General features: G+C 39.4%; 1 protein-coding gene across 16 annotated transcripts in view; it reads right to left on the reverse strand.

Moving 5' to 3' along the window:
- TENM3 (teneurin transmembrane protein 3) overlaps positions 1–24,058 on the reverse strand; it is a 1,704,102-nt gene that overhangs the window by 748,175 nt on the left and 931,869 nt on the right. For 14 of the 16 annotated variants that reach the window (XM_073643373.1, XM_073643362.1, XM_073643443.1 and 11 more), the window contains one exon: positions 20,899–21,006. The exons of the other annotated variants lie outside the window; for them this stretch is intronic. In XM_073643373.1, the coding sequence (XP_073499474.1) occupies positions 20,899–21,006 (108 nt within the window). The remainder of the gene's footprint in view (positions 1–20,898; positions 21,007–24,058) is intronic. 16 annotated transcript variants of the gene reach the window in all.

A 24,058-nucleotide genomic window follows, 5' to 3' on the forward strand; every position in this document is an offset into this window, starting at 1 on the left:
TTACATTGATGCCCTATCCCTAGGATAGGACATCAATGTATGATCGGCCGCGGGTCCCGCACTATCACCCCCCGTCGATCAGCTGTTATCAGCTGTTCAATTCAATGGGAGGCAGATGTGCAGTACACCGCGGCACCAATAGCAGCTGATCGGCGGAGGTGCCGCGTGCGGGACCCCAGCCGATCATACATTGATGCCCTATCCTAGGGATAGGGCATCAATGTAAAAGTAGTGGACAACTTCTTTAATAGACTGGTTTAGGTGCCAGATAACTGTAAAACCGATACAGCAATAAGTTGGCCATTAACGAATTTTACCCTTAATGTTCTCAAATAGTGGATCTGCTAGGTTAAAGGAAACCTGACAGGAGATCCACAATCGGCATGAATCAGCCTGTATTTTCAGCTCTACAATATTGAGGTGTTTCAGAGAAAAAATACTATGAAAAGTCGACCACTGCCCATCTGACTAGGGAGACGAGGATGTCTAGTCCAAAACACTGCATAGCAGGACAAGGCACTCCTGTTAAAATAGGTGAACAAGTAGGGTGTCAACCATTACTGATCTGATAAACAGGAACTTGGCACTCAGCAAGTTATAATGCAGGACATTTTATTTGTATAAATGCAATCCACAGTCAATGTATATGATGTTTTGGTAAGGTCACTGACCTTCTATAGATATACAGATTGCCTATAGAGAAAAATATATATGGATATCCTATGTAGACAAAGCTTGTAGTATGATGGAATACCGCTCTGAGCAGGGTGCCCAAAAGACTGGTCCCCGGTGGCTTCTTCTTGCCCCGCTCCCTTAAAATGAAAGGTCATCCTAATTGCATGGTCTTTGCTGGCTTTTGAAACACCACAATAATGCAGCCAATGTCCTGCTAATGCTGCCCAAATCTTCCATCAGCGAGTCAACCAAGTCTGTATACCCGACAAAACTATCAGTCTGATGAAGGAGGGAAAATCAGGTGACGGTCAATCTTCCTGGCAAAGTGTGCCTTGCAAAATGAGACTGAACTTTGTCTAAAATCCTGTGATGATAAAATGTCCTAATTAATTAATCATATATAAACTATATCTATCTAAGTTTTTTTTCTCATGCTAGTAATTGTCTTGCATTTTAAGCTGCAATTTATATTGCTTTGTTAATTTCAGACCCCCTCATTTGCCAATGGCAACCTTCTTCTACTTTCAGACCTTTCTCATGTGGAATCATGCCTAACTCTTTGTATTCTGATACTAAGCCTGTATAACTCCCAAACCCTGCTGCACCCCAACATGCCCTGCTTATGCTTTCCTTTCCTCCCCATCTACATAATAATAGAGAATTGTGATCTGCCCTCCATGAAGAATTAGATGCTTCCTTCATTCCAAACTTTGATCTACAATATACAAGCATACTACCCTCTTCTGCGATCTGCTAAGAGAAAGCAGACACAGCTAGAAACTATGTGCTGTCTGCTGACTGTACTGTTGCTTCTGACATAAATCTATGCACAGAGGAGTTACATAGAATATCTTCATGTGGACTGATCAAAAAGTTGCATAACTTTGCATTTAGGAAGCAAATTAACAAAAACAGAATTCAATAAAAAAGTGCATGACCTTAATGTTAGAATTCTGCCATCTTGCAGCCGCCATTACGATTACCATTCAATATATTGCAGAAATGTAGTAATCTCTTAAGCTGCTACAAGAAGCCAGAATTTGGAGATTTGTATAGGAAAAATAAGCGAAATTTACGACGTTTGTTCCTGGGATTTAACCCCTGGCATAGTAAATTTATGACGTGGGGTTAAAGCTCCTGTAATCTAGCAGGAGCAGATCTAGTTCCCAGCTATCAGACACAACAGTGGACCCTGGGTATAAGATAGAAGCAGTTTACCATCGCTTCTGCCTTCTCTTTTGCCTTTTATATAGCCGTCAGTGAGCTATGCACCAAACAGAAGCATCGGCACTGACTATGCTTCTGTAGGACCTGTAAATCACATGACAAATGGTATAGGTAAGTCATGAGTTACGTAACCCTTAACCTCCCTCTTCCAAAATTGGATTAAATTGGCCACAGCAGCCTTTTATTAGACAAATAAAAAAAACCAACAATATGAACCATATAGAAAATTGAAGGGCTGGTCCTCAAAGCCCAATACAAAAACAGGGAGAATATATCCACCTCAGCTCAGGTCCTATTTTACCTCTAGCCATTTGGCACCATCTCAGAGGCACCTGTTAGCCCACCTGGCAAATAACATAATCTACCACCTATGGAACCTTCAATCCCTCAACCTGGGATTATTCTACTGCCCATCACCACTTAATTAAGTTCACCTGGGAGGTCCAGAACCTCTTGGGCTGTTCCCGCCATTCCACCATTAGCCACATCCACCAACTTCGAGGACCTCCCCCCACTACCACGCTGCTATGACATAGATAACAAAATTCTTCAAGAAGTGAACCTAAATAAAATGTCCCCACTCTACATAAACACCCTATAGTAAAAAACACACCCCAATAACGATAATAAGGGAGGGTGAAAATTGTTTCCCTGAGTGAGAAAATGGCTGCCCTCCATGGACGGTCCCCACCTTATCAATTCCTTCCCTTCCCCAAATGGCCCTCCCCTTCTGATGTCATTCTCCAAGTCCCCAGTCCACCAACCTAACCCTTCTCTGCCTTGACTCCTCTTACTCACTGGCTTCCTGCTCAAACCCTGTCATGCCGGCCTCCCTTTTAATGCTGGTGGGCCCAGTATGGCTTTACTTGGTCACTGCATATATGCTTGGCATAGCAGAGCTGCTGGATCCTAGCAAACACAGATCAGCTCTACCAGTGACTTCTGTCACCTATGGGTGTGGCGAAGACTTTATTCCTTAATCTATTGTAGGTATATAAAACATGTTCAGTAAAATAAAGAAAGAATAAAAAAAACTCCCAACCACCAAAAATCTTTGAAAAAATCATATTATTTATACTTTAAAATAAATATTATTACATTCATATAGTAATAAAACAAAAACAAACAACCTACACATATAAGGTATCTACACGATCGCAAGTAACTGGATAATTTGTTATTTGCTTAGAAACGTGAAAAATAAAACGTTAACAATAAAATGTGAACAATAAAAATCTAAACAAAGAAAAACTAAACCAAAAATAGCTTTATTTGTGTAGTAGAAAATACATAGAAATTACCAAAGTGATATATATGTACCCAAACATAGTACTAAAAAATTTAAAAACATTGTCTAACATAAATCAAAGCCTCAGAGCCTCAACATGATAGATGCTGAAAAGAGGGGAGGACATAAAAAAATGTTGACGGTCTTAAAGGGGTTAAAGGAAATATAAAGGAACACACAATGGCGTTAGAGGATGACCTTTTCAATAGAGCTCGATGGTTACTAACAATTTTGCATCCATATAAACTGTACACACAATTCGTGGATTGTACCATGGGTATCTACTTTGCATGAGCGAGGGTTATGGAAGAAAATACAATAGACACAATGGGCTGAAAACATAAGTAATAATCCTACGACAAAGTCAAATAACTGCACATTCCATCTATGAGGTGTATTGTGTTTATTATGGGGTTGTTTAGTGCAAGTAATATCTTTTGAAATATTGATATTTCTAATTAGATGGACCCATACAGGGGTTAGACGCAGACTATTATTTTGCATATGAAAACTTATACAAGAGCAGTGACTCTTTTTTTGGATGTTATTTGTTGATATGTGATGATTTTGCACGGTAATTCATTGTGACTGAAAGTTCAATTTAAAAGAGGATATTAACAGATGAGAATAATATATGAAGCTCTCTTTAGCTATATTAATTATATACAATGTTATAAAACGAAACTTTAATAAAATGAAATGAGATTTGATTATAAAGTTTAATTAAGAACAATATAATTTTTTTTTTTCATTTAGAGTTTTTAATATTTTTCAAACTAATATAGAATTTTAAGAATAATGTCAATTTTAGACAGCTACAGTGTGACCACATATTGACACAATCAAACCCAGACCTCTCATGATTTTACAAAACCAAACTTAGATCCTGATAACACACTAGGATAATCTAGGTTACATTTTTTCTACATTTTTTAGAACCAGTGGAGTTTTGGGTATTCCCTCTATAATGAGGACAATACAATAGTGTGTGGTAGTCTAAGGGTGTGACAGAGACTGTCGTATACCTGCCCTTGAAGACAGCAATTGTAGTGTGAATACTAATATGCGGTTGTATATTTATAGTATAATGTCATTTGTAAAATACATAGAATGTTATAAGTACTGATGCTGCTGTGTGGGTACTGTATTGGTAATGCCTAAGGTAACCTGGTACACTCAGCTTAGGGGTAGGGACAGTTTAGAACATAGTTTAGTGTTTAGTTAGTGATAGATAGGAACATTAGGGCAGATAGGCAGTGGTGGGCCTTATTAGTGTACAGGATGGGATACCGTTTAATGTTTGGGACCAGCCCAGCATGGGAGGGGGTAGTTCAAGGAAAAGGGGGAAGCATTTCATGGTTGTGGATTGACAGTGTTAGTATGTGAGGTTCGTGTCAAGTTTGAGTTCAAGTGTCAGTAGGCTGGAGGCACGTGGAGCACATAGCATTCTAACAGCATGAGGTTGTACCGAAATTCCTGCGGACATTCCTGTAATGGCTGGGGCCTATGGCTCGAATTAGGCACTGGGAAATGTGCCTTATTCCCTTCCTACAGAGGAAGCTGGATGGGGAATCTCGTGAGGGAAACATAGAGGATCTCGGGAGTGCTGTGGTGCCGAACGGGAAATCCCTGAGGCTGACAGGAAGATCAAGCATTGGGATTGTTCAAGCTGAATGTGAGCAGGAGCTTGAAATGTGCTGTGTTGATGAAACTGGAACTTGAGGGTGCTGTGCCCGATACTGCATGTTAAAGACTGATGTACTTGAACTTTCTAGTTAAGTTGAACTTGTTATAACGAACCAGGTGTCCCCCGAGATGTATGTGGCTGGTCCTGGACCTAACGAGGTGGATGCAGTGGAGGCCTCTGGCCTGCAAGGAAGTGCAATGCACTGTACACTGCATGACTCTAATGAACTTGGACATTATGTGCTTGTGGGGTGCCAGGGCGTGGAGAAGCAGCAGCTAACCCAAGGCTACCACCCTGGGCACCTAACTGTAGCAGTACAGTTGCCACACTTCCGTGGCCACTTTCCAGCTCTGTTTCAAATGAGGTCAATGAAGGGACTCTTATAGAAATATATAGGGCCTTTACTTCACCTCTGTAAGCCCCAGATTTTATACATAAGCAAAAGTAGACTTTTTAATTGTCAGATACCACATTAATCCCAACAGATACAAAATGATGACATGTTGCCTGGTCGACAGACATTACTATCTCTGGTGGTGGCTTATTTCCACTGGGAACAACACCATCTGGTCTTGAAATTCAACAGGCCAGATTCTTATGTCCCACGACATAATCTGTTGAAGGAAAGTCATGATGGCTCTATTAGATGGTGGGCCAGTCCTGCCAAAACCAGTGAGTTCAGCTGACATTATTCTAACGTGTATAACTAGCTAAAGGGAGTATATCATAAAATATCTGGCACCTGATGACGCCTATACTGGTATATTTTTCTCTGAAACGCTCCAGCATTTCAGAGACAATATGCTTTTTTTGCAGTCAATCACATGCAACGGTGCTGGAAGAAGCCAACCTGGGAAGCGCCAAACGAGTCTATAGCTATCGTCCATGGAAGGATTTTTAAAGTATTCTCTGAAATCCCAGAGAGTTTAGGAAAAAAATAAACCAACAGTGCAGCCAGGATCTGATTCATGATGCCTGCATTCATGGGCAGTATGAATCAGGTGACAGTTTCCCTTTAAGGTCTGTGCGGCTTCTTTCTAGGGAGCCTGACTTCTCAGAGCACAGAATGTCTCCACATCGACAACACTGAATTACATTTTATGGTTCCTACAGATTGTTCTACTAGTATTGTTATTTGCGAAAAAAAACTTTAAAGGGGTTTTCCCACAAAGAAAAGCTGATTGTAATCATTAGATCTTGGAATAATAATTTCTACAATTGGATGTGTCTAAATAAAAATGTTCCTGTGTACTGTGTAATGGCTGTGTCTGACCGTAGAGGGACATGGTCTGGTCATACCATATCTCCTGGGCAGGAGGGAGGAGGGGGGGATTGTATAGATATTACAGCATGGGATTGCAAATGATTCCTTCTTTGAAGTAAAACATTGTTTAAAAACGGGCAGGGAAATGTTTTACCTCACAAAAAGAATCAGCTGTGATCCCCTGCTGTAATGTCTGTATACTCTTTTGCTTCCTCCCCTGCCCAGGAGATGTGGTATGATCAGACCATGTTCCTGTATGGTCAGACACAGCCATTACACAGTACACAGCAGGGGCACATTTATAAGATTATCTCAGAACAGGAACATTTTATTTAAACACATCCCACTGTGGAAATTATTATTATTCCAAGATCTATTGATTAAAATCAACCTTTGTTCGTGGGAAAACCCCTTTAATCAGAGGTAAACTTTAACAGAAAAAAAGGGATATAACAAAGAAGGTTCTCCAACATATATAAACTTAAATATATCAGTAATAAAATCCTTTTAAGACTAAGGGGTTATACTTCTCTGTTGAATTTTTTTTTTTACATTTTTTAAAATGTTTTTTTTTTTGTATAGATATTGCTGTAACATGTTTGGTAAGGCTTCTCTTTTCTCTCGATTCCTTCTCTGCCCTGCTTCCCAGATCCTTTACTACATGCGTGGCATAGTCAATTTTTATTCTTACTATAAAACACTATTATAGATCTGAAATATAAAAATAATGATCTATATTTTGGATTTTTGAACTACTGATCTTCTTGACATGAATGCTTATTCCCACTTAATTGTCTAAAACAGAGATCCAAGTCTTAAAGGGCATTTCCAGGATAGATAATAATTCTGCTTTGAGTAGGGAATGTGCTAATTAAAAAAAACAAAAACCTATACTCACCTCTTTGGTTCTCTGTTTTTTCACGGTCACTGTCCGTAGCGATCTTTGCTTACTTCCTCTAATGATCATGTGTTATACATCATTCATGTGACAGCTGCAGCCAATCACTGGACTCAGCGGTGATTCTGACATGTGTGGAGTGTAACCACTAATACTAGTGATTTGTCACCACTGTAATATGGATTAATATTGTCCATATAAAAGTCATTACAGTTTACAAAATGGACTGCAAAGGTAAGAACATGTGCGTGGAATGTGGAACTATACTTTAAGACTTCTATAGGAAGTAAATAACCATGGATTCTCTATTCACTGGCAGCAAATCAGGAATGATTAGGTGATTGATGGACCTGCTGAACTTGCAGAGCAACATTTCTTGCTTAGTTATATTTCATACGCAAATACTCCAGTTAACTAGTCCTCCGGACCACCAAGGAAGAACCTTAAACCACTGTACCGGTCAAGGTGAAGAGCCATGGGCAACCTATTTGCCTGCAGTATCTCATGGTAATAAAGGACAATCACTGTGATTTTCTAAAGTTGGACCCATGCGATTCAGCTAATTGCAGAGCTGGTTTCATATGAAAAAGGAAATGTCATTCATCTACCAACTATTTCAACCAGTTTCTCAACTGAAAGTCTATCTATCTATCTATCTATCTATCTATCTATCTATCATCTATCATCTATCTAATATATATCTATTATCTATCTATGTAATATCTATCTATGTAATATCTATCTATCTAGCTAATATGTATCTATCTATTATCTATTTAATATCTATCTATCTATGTAATATCTATCTATGTAATGTATATCTATCTATTATCTATCTATCTTTGAGCATTACATACCTAAGCCTTATGATGAGACTTGTGAGATGAGCTATCTTTTGATTTTTATATTAATTATTGATGTATGAATGTATTTTTGCACTTTTTTTTATAAATTGATGCATTTATTATCTGCACTTCAGTACACATAGCACTTTATAAAATGAGATGATGTAGTTTTGATGCACTTATTATGGATTTTTCATATTTATTGATATAATTGATTGTAATTATTAACTGATGACGCTATTTATATGGCTTGTCTACATCATTTGCACAGGTTGAGAAAGTCCTAGCATTGTGTTAGGAAAGGTTGGGTTTACATTATGGATTAATGAAAGAGTCCATTTCTTCATTTAAACAGAGATTGAGTACTGCTTTCTTCATTCTGGAATATAATTTTTGGACACTTTGGTAATTGTCATTGGTGCTTCTACCCAAATTTGTTGTACATCAATGCTGCGTTAAAGGAAATCTGTCAGGAGGATTTAATACCCCAAACTATTTATATGCACATGTTCAAACTTTCAAAGACAAATTTAGCAATACTTATACATGGCCAGTCCATTACTTAGTTACTGAGAAATCAATGTTTGAATTGATATGTAAATGTAAATGAAACTGAAGAGCTATTAATAGTTCTGAAACCTCTGTCGCTCCAGCTCTATTCCCAGTCCAGCGCCGCCTCATCTTGCTTGACTGACGACTCTTTTGCCTGAAGTTACACAACAAAGAAGCTGTCTGTAAAGCAAGAAGAGACAGTGCTGGGCTGCTATAGAGCTGGAGTGACAGAGACTTCAGATCTACACCCTCATTTGCATATAGATTCAAACCCTGATTTCTCAATAATGAGGGAACAGACTGACCATGTAAAGGTATTGATGGACTTGTCTTTGCAAGAGCTTCATGCACATGGTGCTTCATGGGCGTGAAATCCTGCTGACAAATTCCCTTTTATCTACCGATCTATCTAACTAATAAGACATCCTGGGGTAGGTGACCATATTGGCTCAATAAAGTTATGAGTGTGTAGGATTGAAATCTTATAAATTAAAAAAAAAGATAAAAGTGAAGTTAACCTTTCTTCCGTTAAGGCTTAATAGCCTTTGACACAGTGTACTATTATTAAGCTGATACCTTTCCAAGCACACCACGTTTTATCTTGTATCTACGTTCAATTGTCTAGACCAGACCACTTACCACAACGTTTTCTTTTTTTAATGCAGACATTTCCCACTTTCTACACCTGACTTAAGCCAGCGATATTATAACATCACTTTCCAGTGCACAATCTTGACAGGTTCACTACATTTAAAAAGGGCACAGACATTTCATTTTTCGCTTCCACCACACGTCTGACTGCAAATAAAGCTAAAATAGCTCAGGTCACAGCACTGATAAAAGAAATTTATAAGAGTGACTAATGTATTTAGCGAGCACTCCTGCGAATGAGTGGCAGTCGCACAGGATGTTCTCCTACACCACCAGCCTTGTTGGGATAAAAGGCATCTTTATGTGTTCTTGTGTGATGCTCAGCTGTGGCGATGTATCTATCGATGACTGACCACCTGGTTCAACTCTGAGTTTATGCTGTGCAATCTGTGTCGCTCCGTTTTTTTTCTCCCCCTTTTAATAACGCCGTTAAAATTATAGGTGACTGATGTAAAACCTTCTGCAAGGAGGAAGAAAGGATTGTGGTGCACGTTTCAATTATGCCGTGTTTAACGTAGGAGGGAAAACTCCATGAGTTATCGAGCCCACGCAGCAGAAAGTCAGCAACGTAAACCACATTAACTAAAAATGGAACTTGTATGACTGGCGGAAAAATACATAAATAAATGTAGAGGGGAAAGAGAGAAATTCATCTGAAATCTACTTAGCACAACCCACTTGTAAGATCACCAAGGAATTGTGTTCATTTACCGCCAGCGCAGCAGACATTGCTTATATTACTGCTTAGATTGTTCTGCAAAAGTAATGCAATGGAGGGTAAAGAAAGTGCTTGTGAATAGAAGACGGGAGAAAAAAGTTACGTCTAGTCAACTGCTTTACAATTAATTGCTTATTGAACTTATGCACTTAATACTTGACCCCACTATTTTTTTGTCTTCTCCATAATCCAGCTGGAAGAAGTAGACCAATGGGTCATCTAGGAGGACATTCTTAAATGTTCATCTACATTTTTCCAGTGCTATTAACTTTGTATACTTTTTTATGTATTCTATTCTAAGTAATGTGAGTTAAGGACCTCTCAGTGAAGTCAAACAATAGTATGAAGGTTACATTTCATTCAATCAACAAGGGTAAATAAAAAAGAACCGTATTCCCATATAGTACATATATGGCATATACACAGGATATGACATAATTGTATAGAAGATGCAAGTTCTATTATTAGGACTTGCAGCTATCTCGAGAATGGAGCATTGATATGCTCTGCTTTCAGTGAAGTGGTAGTTGAAATTCCCATTAATTTGTATGGCAACACTTCATCCATTATAAGTTTATGCTCAATACACATGACTCTGCTTCCACCTCTCCAAACAAGCCTACTTCACCACCCTCATCAACTCACTATTCAACACACTTTCTCCTCAGTCCTAAAGTTCAGGCCCTTATCACTACCCTCATCAATGACAATCTGGCTACTTACTTCAAAGAAAAAAATTACAGTATCTGACAAGAAATTTTCTCAATCCCCTAATATCATGGACCCTTTTCCCTCCTGTGCTTCATCAAGCTCACTTTCTGTCTTTGAATTGATCATAGAAGAAGTTAACAGGCTCCTTGCATCTTCTTGCCCTATTATCTGCGCCAGTGATCCTATTTCCTTACACCTCCTCCAATCCCTTCGGCTGTCATAACTCACCTAACTAAAATATTTAACCCCTCTCTCTCATCTAGTATCTCTCCCTTCTGCTTCAAATATGCTGTCATAACCCCTTAACTAAAAAAAATCCCATGACCAAAACTGTTTTGCTAACAACAAACCTGTTTCTAACGTCCGCTTCATCTTAAAACTCCAGGAACACTTGGTCCCCTCTTGTCTAATCTGCTATCTTTCAGATAACTCTCTTGACTCTTTTTAAATCCAGTTTCCACTATTTACATTCTACCAAAACTGCCTTTACTAAAGTCATTAATGATCTTCTAACAGCAAAATCTAATGGTCACTACTCTCTTCTGATTCCCCTGTATCTCTTGCCAATATTTGACACTGTGGATCATCAACACCTCCCCACTATGCTCCACTCTATCGGTCTCAAGGATACTGCTCTCTCTTGGTTCTCCATGAAACTCTCTGACCACTCATTCACTGTATCATTTTCTGGCTCTTCTTCCCAATACTATTGGGGTTCCTGATGGTTCAGTCCTAGGTTCCCTCCTCTTTTCTCTATTCACCATCCCTATTGAATTTTTTTTTAGCAGATTTGTTTTTTTGTACCATCTATATGCTGATGACACCCTATTATACACATCGTCTTTTGATGTCACCCCTCCATTACCGCAAAATACCAGGATTTTCCTGTGTCTCTAACATCATGTCTTCCCTGTATCTAAAACGGAATCTTTCCAAAACTTAACCCCTTGTGTTTTTCCCCCTATACTAAACTGCCTAAACCCAATATTGCCATTTCCATCAGAGGTTCTACCTTAACTACCAAGCAGCATGCTCACTGTTTTGGGATTATATTGGACTCATATCTTTCTTTCACTCATTTGATATGATCACTCGCTCGCTCATGTCATCGGCACTTCAAAAACATCTCAAGAATTTGACCTTTTGTAACCTTTGTCTCTGCAAAAACATGTTCTGTTGCTCTGATTCATTCTTGTTTGAACTACTGCAACTCTGTACTAATCGGTATCCTTATTAATTCTCTCCTTCCAATCTATTCTGAATGCAGCAGCCATGATCATGTTTCTGTCCAGCTGCTACACTGTTGCCTTCAATTTGTGGCAGTCATTACACTGGTTTCCCATCCGCTGCATAGTATAAACTGATCACTCTCACCCACAAAGCTCTCCATAGTTTTGCACCACCCCACATCTCCTCCCTCATCTCTCTCTACTACTCTACCCATGTTCTACGCTCCACTAATGACCTAAAACTAATACTCTATTATACGAATCAACCACTCCTGTATCCATGACATCTCATGTGCAGCACCAGTTCTCTGGAATTCACTAGTCCAGACAATCTGGTTAATTCCCAGTATACATGTTTTAAGCTTTCTCTAGAATTACATTACTTTAGACTGGCCCATCACCTCACATCACTAATCTAACAATTCTCTGTTCACCCTAACTTTTCCTCAGAATCTTGTCTCTCCTATCATCTCCACATCCCCCATGGAGGGTTTCCACACTCTCCTTGCACTCAATACCATATTGAATCATCTATATTTATACCGAGACTGGCTGATAACTGGTTCATGTGGTCTTATTTGAATGGCCTTATTTATTATATTAATGGCTGGTCCGTGCAGTACAAACATTTTTTTACCTATTTCCTCAACAGATTAGAAACTTATAAATAAGCAGGATCTCTTAGTGTTATCCTCTTAGTATTTTTTGAATGTGTTACTCTGTAATGTCTTATTTTGTTTGTACATGTCCCCTCTGAATTGTAAAGTGCTGCGGAATATGTTGGCACTAGCGAAAAATATAAGTATTATTATTATTATGGGAAGAGACAGGGCTGCTTCTGCAATGAGGCAAAATAAGGATTTTGCTTTGAGCTGCTGTCTGAAGTGTCTATTAGGGGGCTGAAAAATGCTGCTCGCTGAGATCCCCACCTAAAAAATAGGACATGGTAACGCTGCATGAAGAAGGTTGGAGTGTGTGGAGCAAGCTCAGGAGCTGAACCCACTCCACATGTGGTAGATGCCGACTGTGTTACGCAGCTGGCATCTGGCAATAACTGAGCTGAGCTCCGCTGTTAACAATTTAGTTATCCCTGGATATGCCATCACAAACCAGCGAGGGGGGGGGTGTTTATATGTAAAATCATCCTTAAAACCTGTCTTGCGGGAGGATATATGTGAATCTAATGAAAATGTAGAGTCCCTGTGGGTGGAGATAAGGGGAGGGGGAAAAAATAATAAATTACTGATAGGGGTTTGTTATAAGTCTCCAAAAATAATGGAAGCAGTGGAGAATATCCTCGTAAAGCAAATAGATGAAGCAGCGACTCAAGGCGAAGTCATTATTATGGGAGACTTCAACCACCCTGAAATACATTGGGGGACAGAAACATGTAGTTCAAGCAAAGGTAATAGGTTTTTGACAACTATGAGAGACAATTACCTTTCACAACTGGTTCAGGACCCAACAAGAAGGGGGGCACTGCTAGACCTAATATTAACCAATAGGCCAGACCGCATATCAAATATACGAGTTGGGGGTCACTTGGGTAATAGTGATCACAAAATAATACGTTTTCATGTAACCTTTAATAAGATGTGTAGTAGAGGGGTTACAGGGACACTAAACTTCAGGAAGGCAAATTTCCAACGGTTAAGAGCTGATCTTAGTGCAATAAACTGGGACGATATCCTGAGACATAAAGCTACACAAAGTAAATGGGAGACATTTATTAACATCCTGAATAGGACCTGTGCACAATATATACCCTTTGGGAATAAACATGCTAGAAATATGAGGAAACCACTATGGCTAAATAGAGCTGTAAGGGGCGCAATAAATGACAAAAAGAAAGCATTTAGAGAACTAAAGCAAGTAGGTAGTGATGAGGCATTAAATAAATATAGAAAATTAAATAAATTATGTAAAAAACAAATCAAGGCAGCAAAGATTGAGGCAGAGAGAATCATTGCCAGAGAAAGTAAAAATAACCCCAAAATATTCTTTAACTACATAAATAGTAAAAAACTAAAAAATGATAGTGTTGGCCCCCTTAAAAATAGTCTGGGTGAAATGGTGGATGAGGATGAGGAAAAAGCCAATATGCTAAATGATTTTTTTTCCACCGTATTTACACAAGAAAATCGCATGACAGAAAACATGATTAGTGATAACAAAAATTCTCCATTAAATGTCACTTGCTTAACCCAGCAGGAAGTACGGCGGCGTCTAAAAATCACTAAAGTTGACAAATCCCCGGGCCCGGATGGGATACACCCGCGAGTACTGCAGGAATTAAGTAATGTCATAGATAGACCATTATTCTTAATCTTTAAAGATTCCATAATAACAGGGTCTGTACCACAGGACTGGCGTATAGCAAATGTGGTGCCAATATTCAAAAAGGGGACAAAAACTGATCTTGGAAATTATAGGCCGGTAAGCTTAACCTCTACTGTGGGTAAAATCCTGGAGGGTTTCCTAAGAGATGCTATACTAGAGTATCTGAAGGAGAATAACCTCATGACCCAATATCAACATGGGTTTACGAGGGACCGTTCCTGTCAAACTAATCTGATCAGTTTTTATGAGGAGGCAAGTTCTGGACTGGACCAAGGAAATGCAGTGGATGTTGTGTATATGGACTTTTCAAAAGCTTTTGATACGGTTCCACACAAAAGGTTGATACATAAAATGAGAACAATGGGGATAGGGGAAAATATATGTATGTGGGTTAAGAATTGGCTCAGTGATAGGAAACAAAGGGTGGTTATTAATGGAAAACACTCAGACTGGGTCTCAGTTAACAGTGGGGTACCACAGGGGTCAGTATTGGGCCCCCTTCTTTTTAACATATTTATTAATGACCTTGTATGGGGCATACAGAGTATTATTTCAATATTTGCAGATGACAGTAAACTCTGCAGGGTAATCAATACAGAGGAGGACAATTTTATATTACAGGAGGATCTATGTAAACTAGAAGCTTGGGCTGATAAATGGCAAATGAGCTTTAATGGGGATACATGTAAGGTAATGCACTTGGGCAGAGGAAATAAAATGTATAATTATATGCTTAATTGTAAAACACTGGGCAAAACTGTAACTGAAAAAGACCTGGGTGTATTGGTGGACGACAAGCTCACGTTTAGTGGCCAGTGTCAGGCTGCTGCTACAAAGGCAAATAAAATAATGGGATGCATTAAAAGAGGCATAGATGCTCATGAGGAGAACATAATTTTACCTCTATACAAGTCATTAGTGCGACCACACTTAGAATGCTGTGTACAGTTCTGGTCTCCGGTGTATAGGAAAGACATAGCTGAACTAGAGAGGGTGCAGAGAAGAGCGACCAAGGTTATTAGAGGACTGGGGGGTCTGCAGTACCAAGACAGGTTATTACACTTGGGGTTATTTACTGTGGAAAAACGAAGGCTTAGGGGTGATCTTATTACTATGTACAAGTATATGAGGGGACAGTATAAAGACCTTTCTACTGATCTTTTTACTCTGAGGCCTGAGACATGGACAAGGGGGCATCTTCTACGTCTGGAGGAAAGAAGGTTTAATCATAATCACAGACGGGGATTTTTACTGTAAGAGCAGTGAGACTATGGAACTCTCTGCCGCATGGTGTTGTAATGAGTGATTCACTGTTAAAATTTAAGAAGGGCATGGATGCCTTTCTTGAAAAGTATAATATTACAGGTTATAAATACTAGATTCCTTGATAGGGCGTTGATCCAGGGAGCTAGTCTGATTGTCGTATGGAGTCGGGAAGGAATTTTTTCCCCAATGTGGAGCTTAGTGTTTGCCACATGTTTTTTTTTTTGCCTTCCTCTGGAACAACATGTTAGGCTATGGGTTGAACTAGATGGACTTAGTCTTCATTCAACCTTAAAAACTATGTTACTATGTTACTATGTTACTATCACTGTATAGGATGGGAATACCACTTTAATGCCTAAGAATCGTTACAGAAATGCTGTCTGACATTGGCATGGCTTCAAAGGATTAATGACCTGAGAATTGTATTGTCAAAATATTTATATTAAACATCTACTTTTTAACATCATGATATTTTTAGGTTCTTCGCTAGGTGTTGTCTAACTTTTTAATATGAAGTGTATAGTTTATACCTGTCTAGGATCTCTTTTCTATATTCAAGAGGGAGTATATTGTTTACCAAATGTTAATATGCTAACTTTTTCTGAACATACTTCAGGAAAACCCAATTTTGTGGTTACAAATTGATATCTTTTTGATAAATACAAATAAATCTTAGGACATTTATAAATCACATGTGCCATATGAAAGCTTTTTCCCCTTCCACACTCAATGCACTGTCACTGGCGAGTTTCCACATTTGCACCAAGCACTTCAGTATGAAATATCTGCTATTTAACTAACTTATTCCTAAAATGTATACAGCCCTTAAGTTGCAAGTATGCCCCAAAATAATCTACAATGCCTTGAGTGAAGGTTCTAAATTAATCAACATATCATCAGTGTATATAAAGAGCTTTTCTGTACTTCTAGCTATAATGTATGTCTCAACCTGTGAACCATTTAAAGGGAATCTGTCAATAGATTTTTGCTACCTCATCTGAGAGCAGCATGATATAGGCAAAGAGACCCTGAATCCAAAGTTGTATCACTTAGATTACTAGGTGCAGCTGTTCTGACACAATCAGAGATTTTAGATTTAGCAGTACAGCAGAGCTGAGGAAGCTAACCCTGCCCACACCTGGCTCTCTATGTACATAGCTATACCCAGTGAGCTGCTTATCACAGAAGGGGACGGAGTCTGACTTGCAAGCACATGGCTAGCTAGTCACAGCAATGTTAATCAAAAGGTGATTAAAGCTTCAGTCTAAGTAAACAATACCACACAGCTGCACATGTGACACATCATTAAGTTCAGTGTTTTAACCCCTACCTCATGCTGTCCTCAGTGTATATGGCAAAAACCTGCTGACAGATTTCCTTTAACTTAAAAGGATTGTCTCATCGTCTTAAAAGGGTACAATTGTAAAGTGCTTGCAAAAAGAAGCAGCTTTGCAATTTATTTGTTATTAAAAATTCTCTTTATTCCAAAGAAGGGAGTGAGTTTTAATTTCAGAGTTTACTGCTACAGTGGCTTGAAAGTGTTTGCCCTTTCCTGATTTCCTATTCTTTTGCATGTTTGTCACACTTACAGTACAGACCAAAAGTTTGGACACACCTTCTCATTTAAAGATTTTTCTGTATTTTCATTACTATGAAAATTGTACATTCACACTGAAGGCTTCAAAACTATGAATTAACACATGTGGAATATGTCTTATATTCTAGGTTCTTCAAAGTAGCCACCTTTTGCTTTGATGACTACTTTGCATACTCTTGGCATTCTCTTGATGAGCTTCAAGAGGTAGTCACCGGAAATGGTCTTCCAATAATCTTGAAGGAGTTCCCAGAGATGCTTAGCACTTGTTGGCCCTTTTGCCTTCACTTTGCGGTCCAGCTCACCCCAAACCATCTTGATTGGGTTCAGGTCTGGTGACTGTGGAGGCCAGGTCATCTGGCGTAGCACCCCATCACTCTCCTTCTAGGTCAAATAGCCCTTACACAGCCTGGAGGTGTGTTTGGGGTCATTGTCCTGTTGAAAAATAAATGATAGTCCAACTAAACGCAAACCGAATGGAATAGCATGCCGTTGTAAGATTCTGTGGTAGCCATGCTGGTTCAGTATGCCTTCAATTTTGAATAAATTCCCAACAGTGTCACTAGCAAAGCACCCCCACACCATCACACCTCCTCCTCCATGCTTCACGGTGGGAACCAGGCATGTAGAGTCCATCTGTTCACCTTTTCTGCGTCGCACAAAAACACGGTGGTTGGAACCAAAGATCTCAAATTTGGACTCATCAGACCAAAGCACAGATTTCCACTGGTCTAATGTCCATTCCTTGTGTTCTTTAGCCCAAACTTGTCTCTTCTGCTTGTTGCCTGTCCTTAACAGTGGTTTCCTAGCAGCTATTTTACCATGAAGGCCAGCTGCACAAAGTCTCCTCTTAACAGTTGTTGCAGAGATGTGTCTGCTGCTAGAACTCTGTGTGGCATTGACCTGGTCTCTAATCTGAGCTGCTGTTAACCTGCGATTTCTGAGGCTGGTGACTCGGATAAACTTATCCTCAGTAGCAGAGGTGACTCTTGGTCTTCCTTTCCTGGGGCGGTCCTCATGTGAGCCAGGTTCTTTGTAGCGCTTGATGGTTTTTACAACTGCACTTGGGGACACTTTCAAAGTTTGCCCAATTTTTCGGACTGACTGACCATCATTTCTTAAAATAATGATGGCCACTCGCTTTTCTTTACTTAGCTGCTTTTTTCTTGCCATAATACAAATTCTAACAGTCTATTCAGTAGGACTATCAGCTGTGTATCCACCTGACTTCTGCACAACACAACTGATGGTCCCAACCCCATTTATAAGGCAAGAAATCCCACTTATTAAACCTGACAGGGCACACCTGTGAAGTGAAAACCATTTCCGGTGACTACCTCTTGAAGCTCATCAAGAGAATGCCAAGAGTGTGCAAAGCAGTCATCAAAGCAAAAGATGTGTACTTTGAAGAACCTAGAATATAAGACATATTCCACATGTGTTAATTCATAGTTTTGATGCCTTCAGTGTGAATGTACAAGTTTCATAATCATGAAAATACAGAAAAATCTTTAAATGAGAAGGTGTGTCCAAACTTTTGGTCTGTACTGTAAATGTTTCAGATGACAAAACAAATGTAAATAATAGACAAAGATAACACAAGTAAACACAAAATGCAGTTATTAAATGAAGATCTTTATTATTAAGAGAAAAAGAAATCCAGACCTATATGGCTCTGTGTGAAAAAGTGATTGCCCACTAAATCTAATAACTGGTTGGGCCACCCTTAGTAGCAACAACTGCAATCAAGCATTTGCAACAACTGGCAATGAGTCTTTCACAACACTCTGGAGGAATTTTGGCCCACCCATCTTTGCAAAATTGTTGTAATTCAGCCACATTGGAGGGTTTCCAAGAATGAACCACCTTTTTAAGGTCATGCCACAGCATCTCAATCGGATTAAGGTGAGGACTTTGACAAGGCCACGCCAAAGTTTTAATTTTATTTTTCTTAAGCCATTCAGAGGTGGACTTATTTTTGTGTTTTGGATCATTGTCCTGCTGCATAACCCAAGTGCGCTTCAGCTTGAGGTCACGAATAGATGGATGGACATTCTCCTTCAGGATTTTCTGGTAGACAGCAGAATTCATGGTTCCATTTACCACAGCAAGTCTTCCAGAAGCAAAACAGCCCTAGACCATCACAATACCACCACCATATTTTACTGTTAGCATGATGTTAAATTTTCTGAAATGCTGTGTTACGTCTACGCCAGATGTAATGGGACATACACCTTCCAAAAAGTTCACCAAAAGTCTTGGCGATCATCAAGATGTTTTTGGCAAAACTGAGACTAGCCTTTATGTTCTTTTTTCTCAGCAGTGGGTTTTGGTTTTCATCTTAGAACTCTGCCATGCATGCCATTTTTGCCAAGTCTCTTTCATATGGTGGAGTCATGAACACTGACCTTAATTGAGGCAAGTGATGCCTGTAGTTCTTTGGATGTTGTTGTGAGGTCTTTTGTGACCTCTTGGATGAGTTGATCGCTGTGTTCTTGGGGTAATTTTAGTCGGCCGGCCACTCCTAGGAAGGTTTACCACCGTTCCATGTTTTCGCCATTTGTGGATAATGGCTCTCATTGTGGTTCTCTGGAGTCCCAAAGCTTTAGAAATGGCTTTTCAGACAGATAGATCTCAATTACTTTGTTTCTCATTTGTTCCTGAATGTCTTTGGATTGCAGCATGGTGTCTAGCTTTTGAGGATCTTTGGGTTTACTTCACGCTGTCAGGCAGGTCCTATTTAAGTGATTTCTTGATTGAGAACAGGTATGGCAGTAATCAGGCCTGTGTGTGGCTAGGGAAATTGAACTCTGCTTCCCAATGATGTAATAAACCACAGTTAATTTATATTTTAAGGTAGCGGGGTCAATCACTTTTTCACACAGGGCCCTTTTAGTTTTGGTTTTCTTTTTCCCTTAATAACAAAGACTTTCATTTGAAAACTGCATTTTGTATTTACTTGTGTTATCTTTGTCTAATAGTTAAATTTGTTTTGTGATCTGAAACATTTAAGTGTGACAAACATATAAAAGAATAAGAATTCAGGAAGGGGGCAAACACTTTTTCACACCACTGTATATGCCTAGGTTATCGCCCACCGCTGTCTGACTATCAGCGGTGGGTGGTCTCATAAGCAAGAAGTGCCGTGTTTCTAGACGATTTGTTTTAGAGCTTGTAAGTGCTGCTCTGAAGTGGGCCAGATTACTGGAACCAGTCAGCTTTAGTGCTCCTCCAATGATGCAGAGGCAAAGCTGCCTCTGCTGGCAGCATCAGATACAGGGCCCAGATTGGACCAGTGGCACAACCCTAATGTTGCTCTGAACTATTAATTAATCAGGAGCATGCCATTCCCTAGCAAGCTGAAAGTTGGGTGGCTGAAAAATAGAAAATGAGACAATCTTTTAAATTTCACCTAACAGGCTTTAGATACTGGCATCAGAAAAACGGAGCTCCGACTGCTATGGAAGCATATTACGAGTGTAACTGAAGTTGCACATACTGTATTTAGATAAAAAAAAAAGACAGAACTAAACACTGTGGTGTGAAAATGTAAAATGTAGACATTCATTTTAACCATATGGGTATTATCTAGCTATATAGGTAATTTTATACAGTTCAATAGACAAATGAGGACAGAATATGAAGAACTCAACAATCTATGCAAACTAAGGCCGTGACCACATCTCTCTAGCCATAGTCAGACTGCGGCCCTCCAGCCGTAGTCAAGTCTAAACTTTGTTGCTTGTGGGTTTGTTTGGATGGCATAATGGTCAGCCAGAAAAGTAAATGTTAACATCATAATATTTCAACTATATTTAGATAAAGGTTTGGAGCTTGGTGCTCCAGTGGTGTCAGGCACAAGTGCAGTAATCCGCAATTATCACATACTTTAGACATGGAAGGAATGTTTGTTTTTGTTCTTTCACCATAAGAATTGTTCAATATAAGATTACCTTGTGTTACTGCTGTACATTTCACTGCTCTTCTCATTCTGTAACCAGTCTGAGTATCCAGGTCACTTTGGGCCATATCATTCCATTTTGTAGTTATCTTGAGGTGTTCTGCCAGTCAGACAAATGGACATGATCAGCCCTCCTTACGTAACGTGGCAATGATTTTTGGGTGAGGTTAATGAGAAACTCCACCTTACACACATTTCACATGAATACATAAATGGGACATTCAATGTAATTCTAAGTCAATTAAAAAGGTATTCCACTACTTGGGCATTCTTTTTTTTTAATAAAGTAGTCCCTCTTGGAAAAAAAAAATAGATACTTGCTTCCCGCATGTTCCAGCTTGTTACCTTAGAGGGATTGCAAGACACTGTTATGCCACATGAACCCTGCAGTCAATCAGTGACCACTACTGGGCTGCTGACCTTTCACTTCTTCTGCTTCTTCAAGGTTCATCCAAAGGAAGTGAGAGTGCAGCAGCCCAATAGTGGCCTTTGATTGGCTGCAGGGCTCACATGGCATAACGAGTGCCCTGGGAGATCCGCCGCCGGTGCGGGAGTTGAGCATCTGTTATTTTTATTTTACATGGGGGACTATTTCATTTATAATGGATTGTCCAGGTAGTAAAGAAAAGCTTTCATATCTCTAGTAAAGGTATTTTCTTGGACCTTGACACTGTGCTGCTTTGGTGGATAAAGCTATTGTCAAATAAATATATGACAGAAAAAAAACCTTTATGCTGACCTCATAGTTAAATATATACGTACAGTAAAAGATGGAGTTGCCCTTTAACCTCGCAAATCAGTTACTGGAATATTGTATTATTTAAAGAATATAAACTATCAAACCTTAAAATAAGTTTCTTTCTGCACATCTACATTTACAGATATTTTGCCTTTCAGTAAAATGTCTTATAGCAGCTGGCAGCTGCTGCTAGTCCATGACTTTCAGTTGGCATAGCAAGGCGGGCAGCAAACAGTTGCTTGCACAACTGATGCCAACTCTACATCCACGCTGGAGACTAGATGTCTCTTTCCTATCACATAAACCGCCTGCGACCCACCCAATCAATGTCTCCTAGACTCCCCTTCATCTATGCAGAAATTAACCTTTACACATCCAGAGATTAATACAAACTAGTTATAATGTGGATTGTGAAAACGTTAGAATTTCCAAGCCACTATGGAAAGAGTTTACAGGCAGCATCCTCTTACTAGGGCAGCAGACGAGCAGGACGCGGCAGCAGCTTCCTTGTGCTACGATGACACCCTTTAATTGCAGACATATAGGAACAGCAGGTGTTTTCTTTGCCAGTGAATGCCTTTGCTATATTGCATAGATATAAAACATATGTGTGCATATACCGACATTTATTTATATATTTTCCTTTCTAATCTTCCATTTTTAACAGCAGACGGCTGCTCCAGTATATCAGACAGAAATCATCGTAAAGTTGGAGAGGAGCCTGGTTTTGTCACACTTGTATCTATGCTGATTTTTGTTTTCTTTTTAACAAATTACTAATGTGATTGTTCCAAGGACACAAACGGCTCACACGTAAGTCTCAGAGAGAAGGATGCCTATTGTATTACGTGATGATGTAGAGAATGTTTCAGAGATACACAAGGTTAACGTGAAGCATATTTTCTTTTCTTGTAAAAAATGTAATTATTGGGAAAATAATTCTACCTACCATAATATTAATGTAATTATTGAAGAGACGTGGGAAAGAAACACGCATGCAGAGAAATACTGCTGTGTACTAAAATATAGTTTATGAAAAATATAATTGACAAGCTTAAAGGGACTGCCCACTTTATCTGTATTGTCACAGATGTGTTGGGGATGTGATTTTATGGCACATATATACTGGAAGTATAACCAGGGGAGGAGTCCTGAGGAGATAATTTGCATATTCCCACTGCATTTTGGGATAAGTGAAGAGTCTCCGCGAGCTCAAAGAACACTGGATTTTGGCCGTTGGAGCTGAAAGGAGGATATCGGTAAACCGCGCGCCTACTGGGTGTTTTTCACTGTTTTCATAACACATTAACAATAAGAACATGGAAGAGCCCAGGAGCCATTTGGTGAGCTGCATATCCTGCTACATGTTTACAGACTTGCCAAAAAGCCAAACTTCACATGCCAGAAATGCAAGCTTGTGTCCCTGTTGGAGGAAAAGTTGCGAAATCTAGAAGAGAGGTTAACTACCTTGAAAATCATTAAGGAAGGAGAAGAGTTCTTAGACAGAGCAGAATTATCTCTTCATGATACAGAAAGAGAAGAAATTCGAACTTCACCTGATGAAACAGAGGAATGGAAGCATGTGACCCAGAGAAGCAGGAGGATCGAGAGGCAGTCAGCACCCATACTGCTCAGGAACCAGTACCAGGCTCTCTCACAGGAGAACCACGAAGAAATACAGCAAGATAAGACTTTGCCCACAATGAATAACCTTGTAAGCCCTCAGAATCCTCCTGGATGGGGAAAGAAAAATGTGAAGAAAAAACAGAGAGTGGTGGTCATGGGGGATTCCCTGTTGAGAGGAACAGAGGCCGCTATCTGCAGACCAGACATAACCTCAAGAGAAATGTGCTGTCTTCCAGGTGCAAAAATTAAAGATGTGTCTGACAGGATATCAAGACTCTTCAGACCTACAGATCACTACCCATTCCTGCTAATACATGTGGGGACAAGTGACACCGTAAGAAAGGACCTGGAAACCATCTGCAGTGACTTTGAAAACTTAGGCAAGAAAGCGAAAGAATTGGGGGCGCAGGTGGTCTTCTCATCCATCCTCCCAGTGGATAGCAATGGAACAATGAGGTGGAATAAGATTCTACAGGTGAAAAACTGGCTATGTCGATGGTGCCGTCAACAAAGATTTGGATTTCTGGATCACGGAATGAATTACCTATATGATGGACTACTTGCTAGAGATGGGGTGCACCTTACGAAGACTGGAAAACATGTATTTGGAAGTCGCCTTGCTACACTCATCAGGAGAGCTTTAAACTAGAACAATGTGGGAAGGGAAGCAAAAGGCCAGAAAAAGCTATACAGCTGACAAATACTATTGAGCTTTCTGCTATTGGAAGTGGAAAGGAAGAACAAAGACAAAAAAATCTAAATAATAAAAATATGGGAGGAAGAGAAA

This window comes from Phyllobates terribilis, unplaced genomic scaffold (assembly GCF_046119375.1).
Source record: "Phyllobates terribilis strain yellow unplaced genomic scaffold, ASM4611937v1 Scaffold_1__5_contigs__length_1240528914, whole genome shotgun sequence".
Classification (NCBI taxonomy): Eukaryota; Metazoa; Chordata; class Amphibia; order Anura; family Dendrobatidae; genus Phyllobates; species Phyllobates terribilis.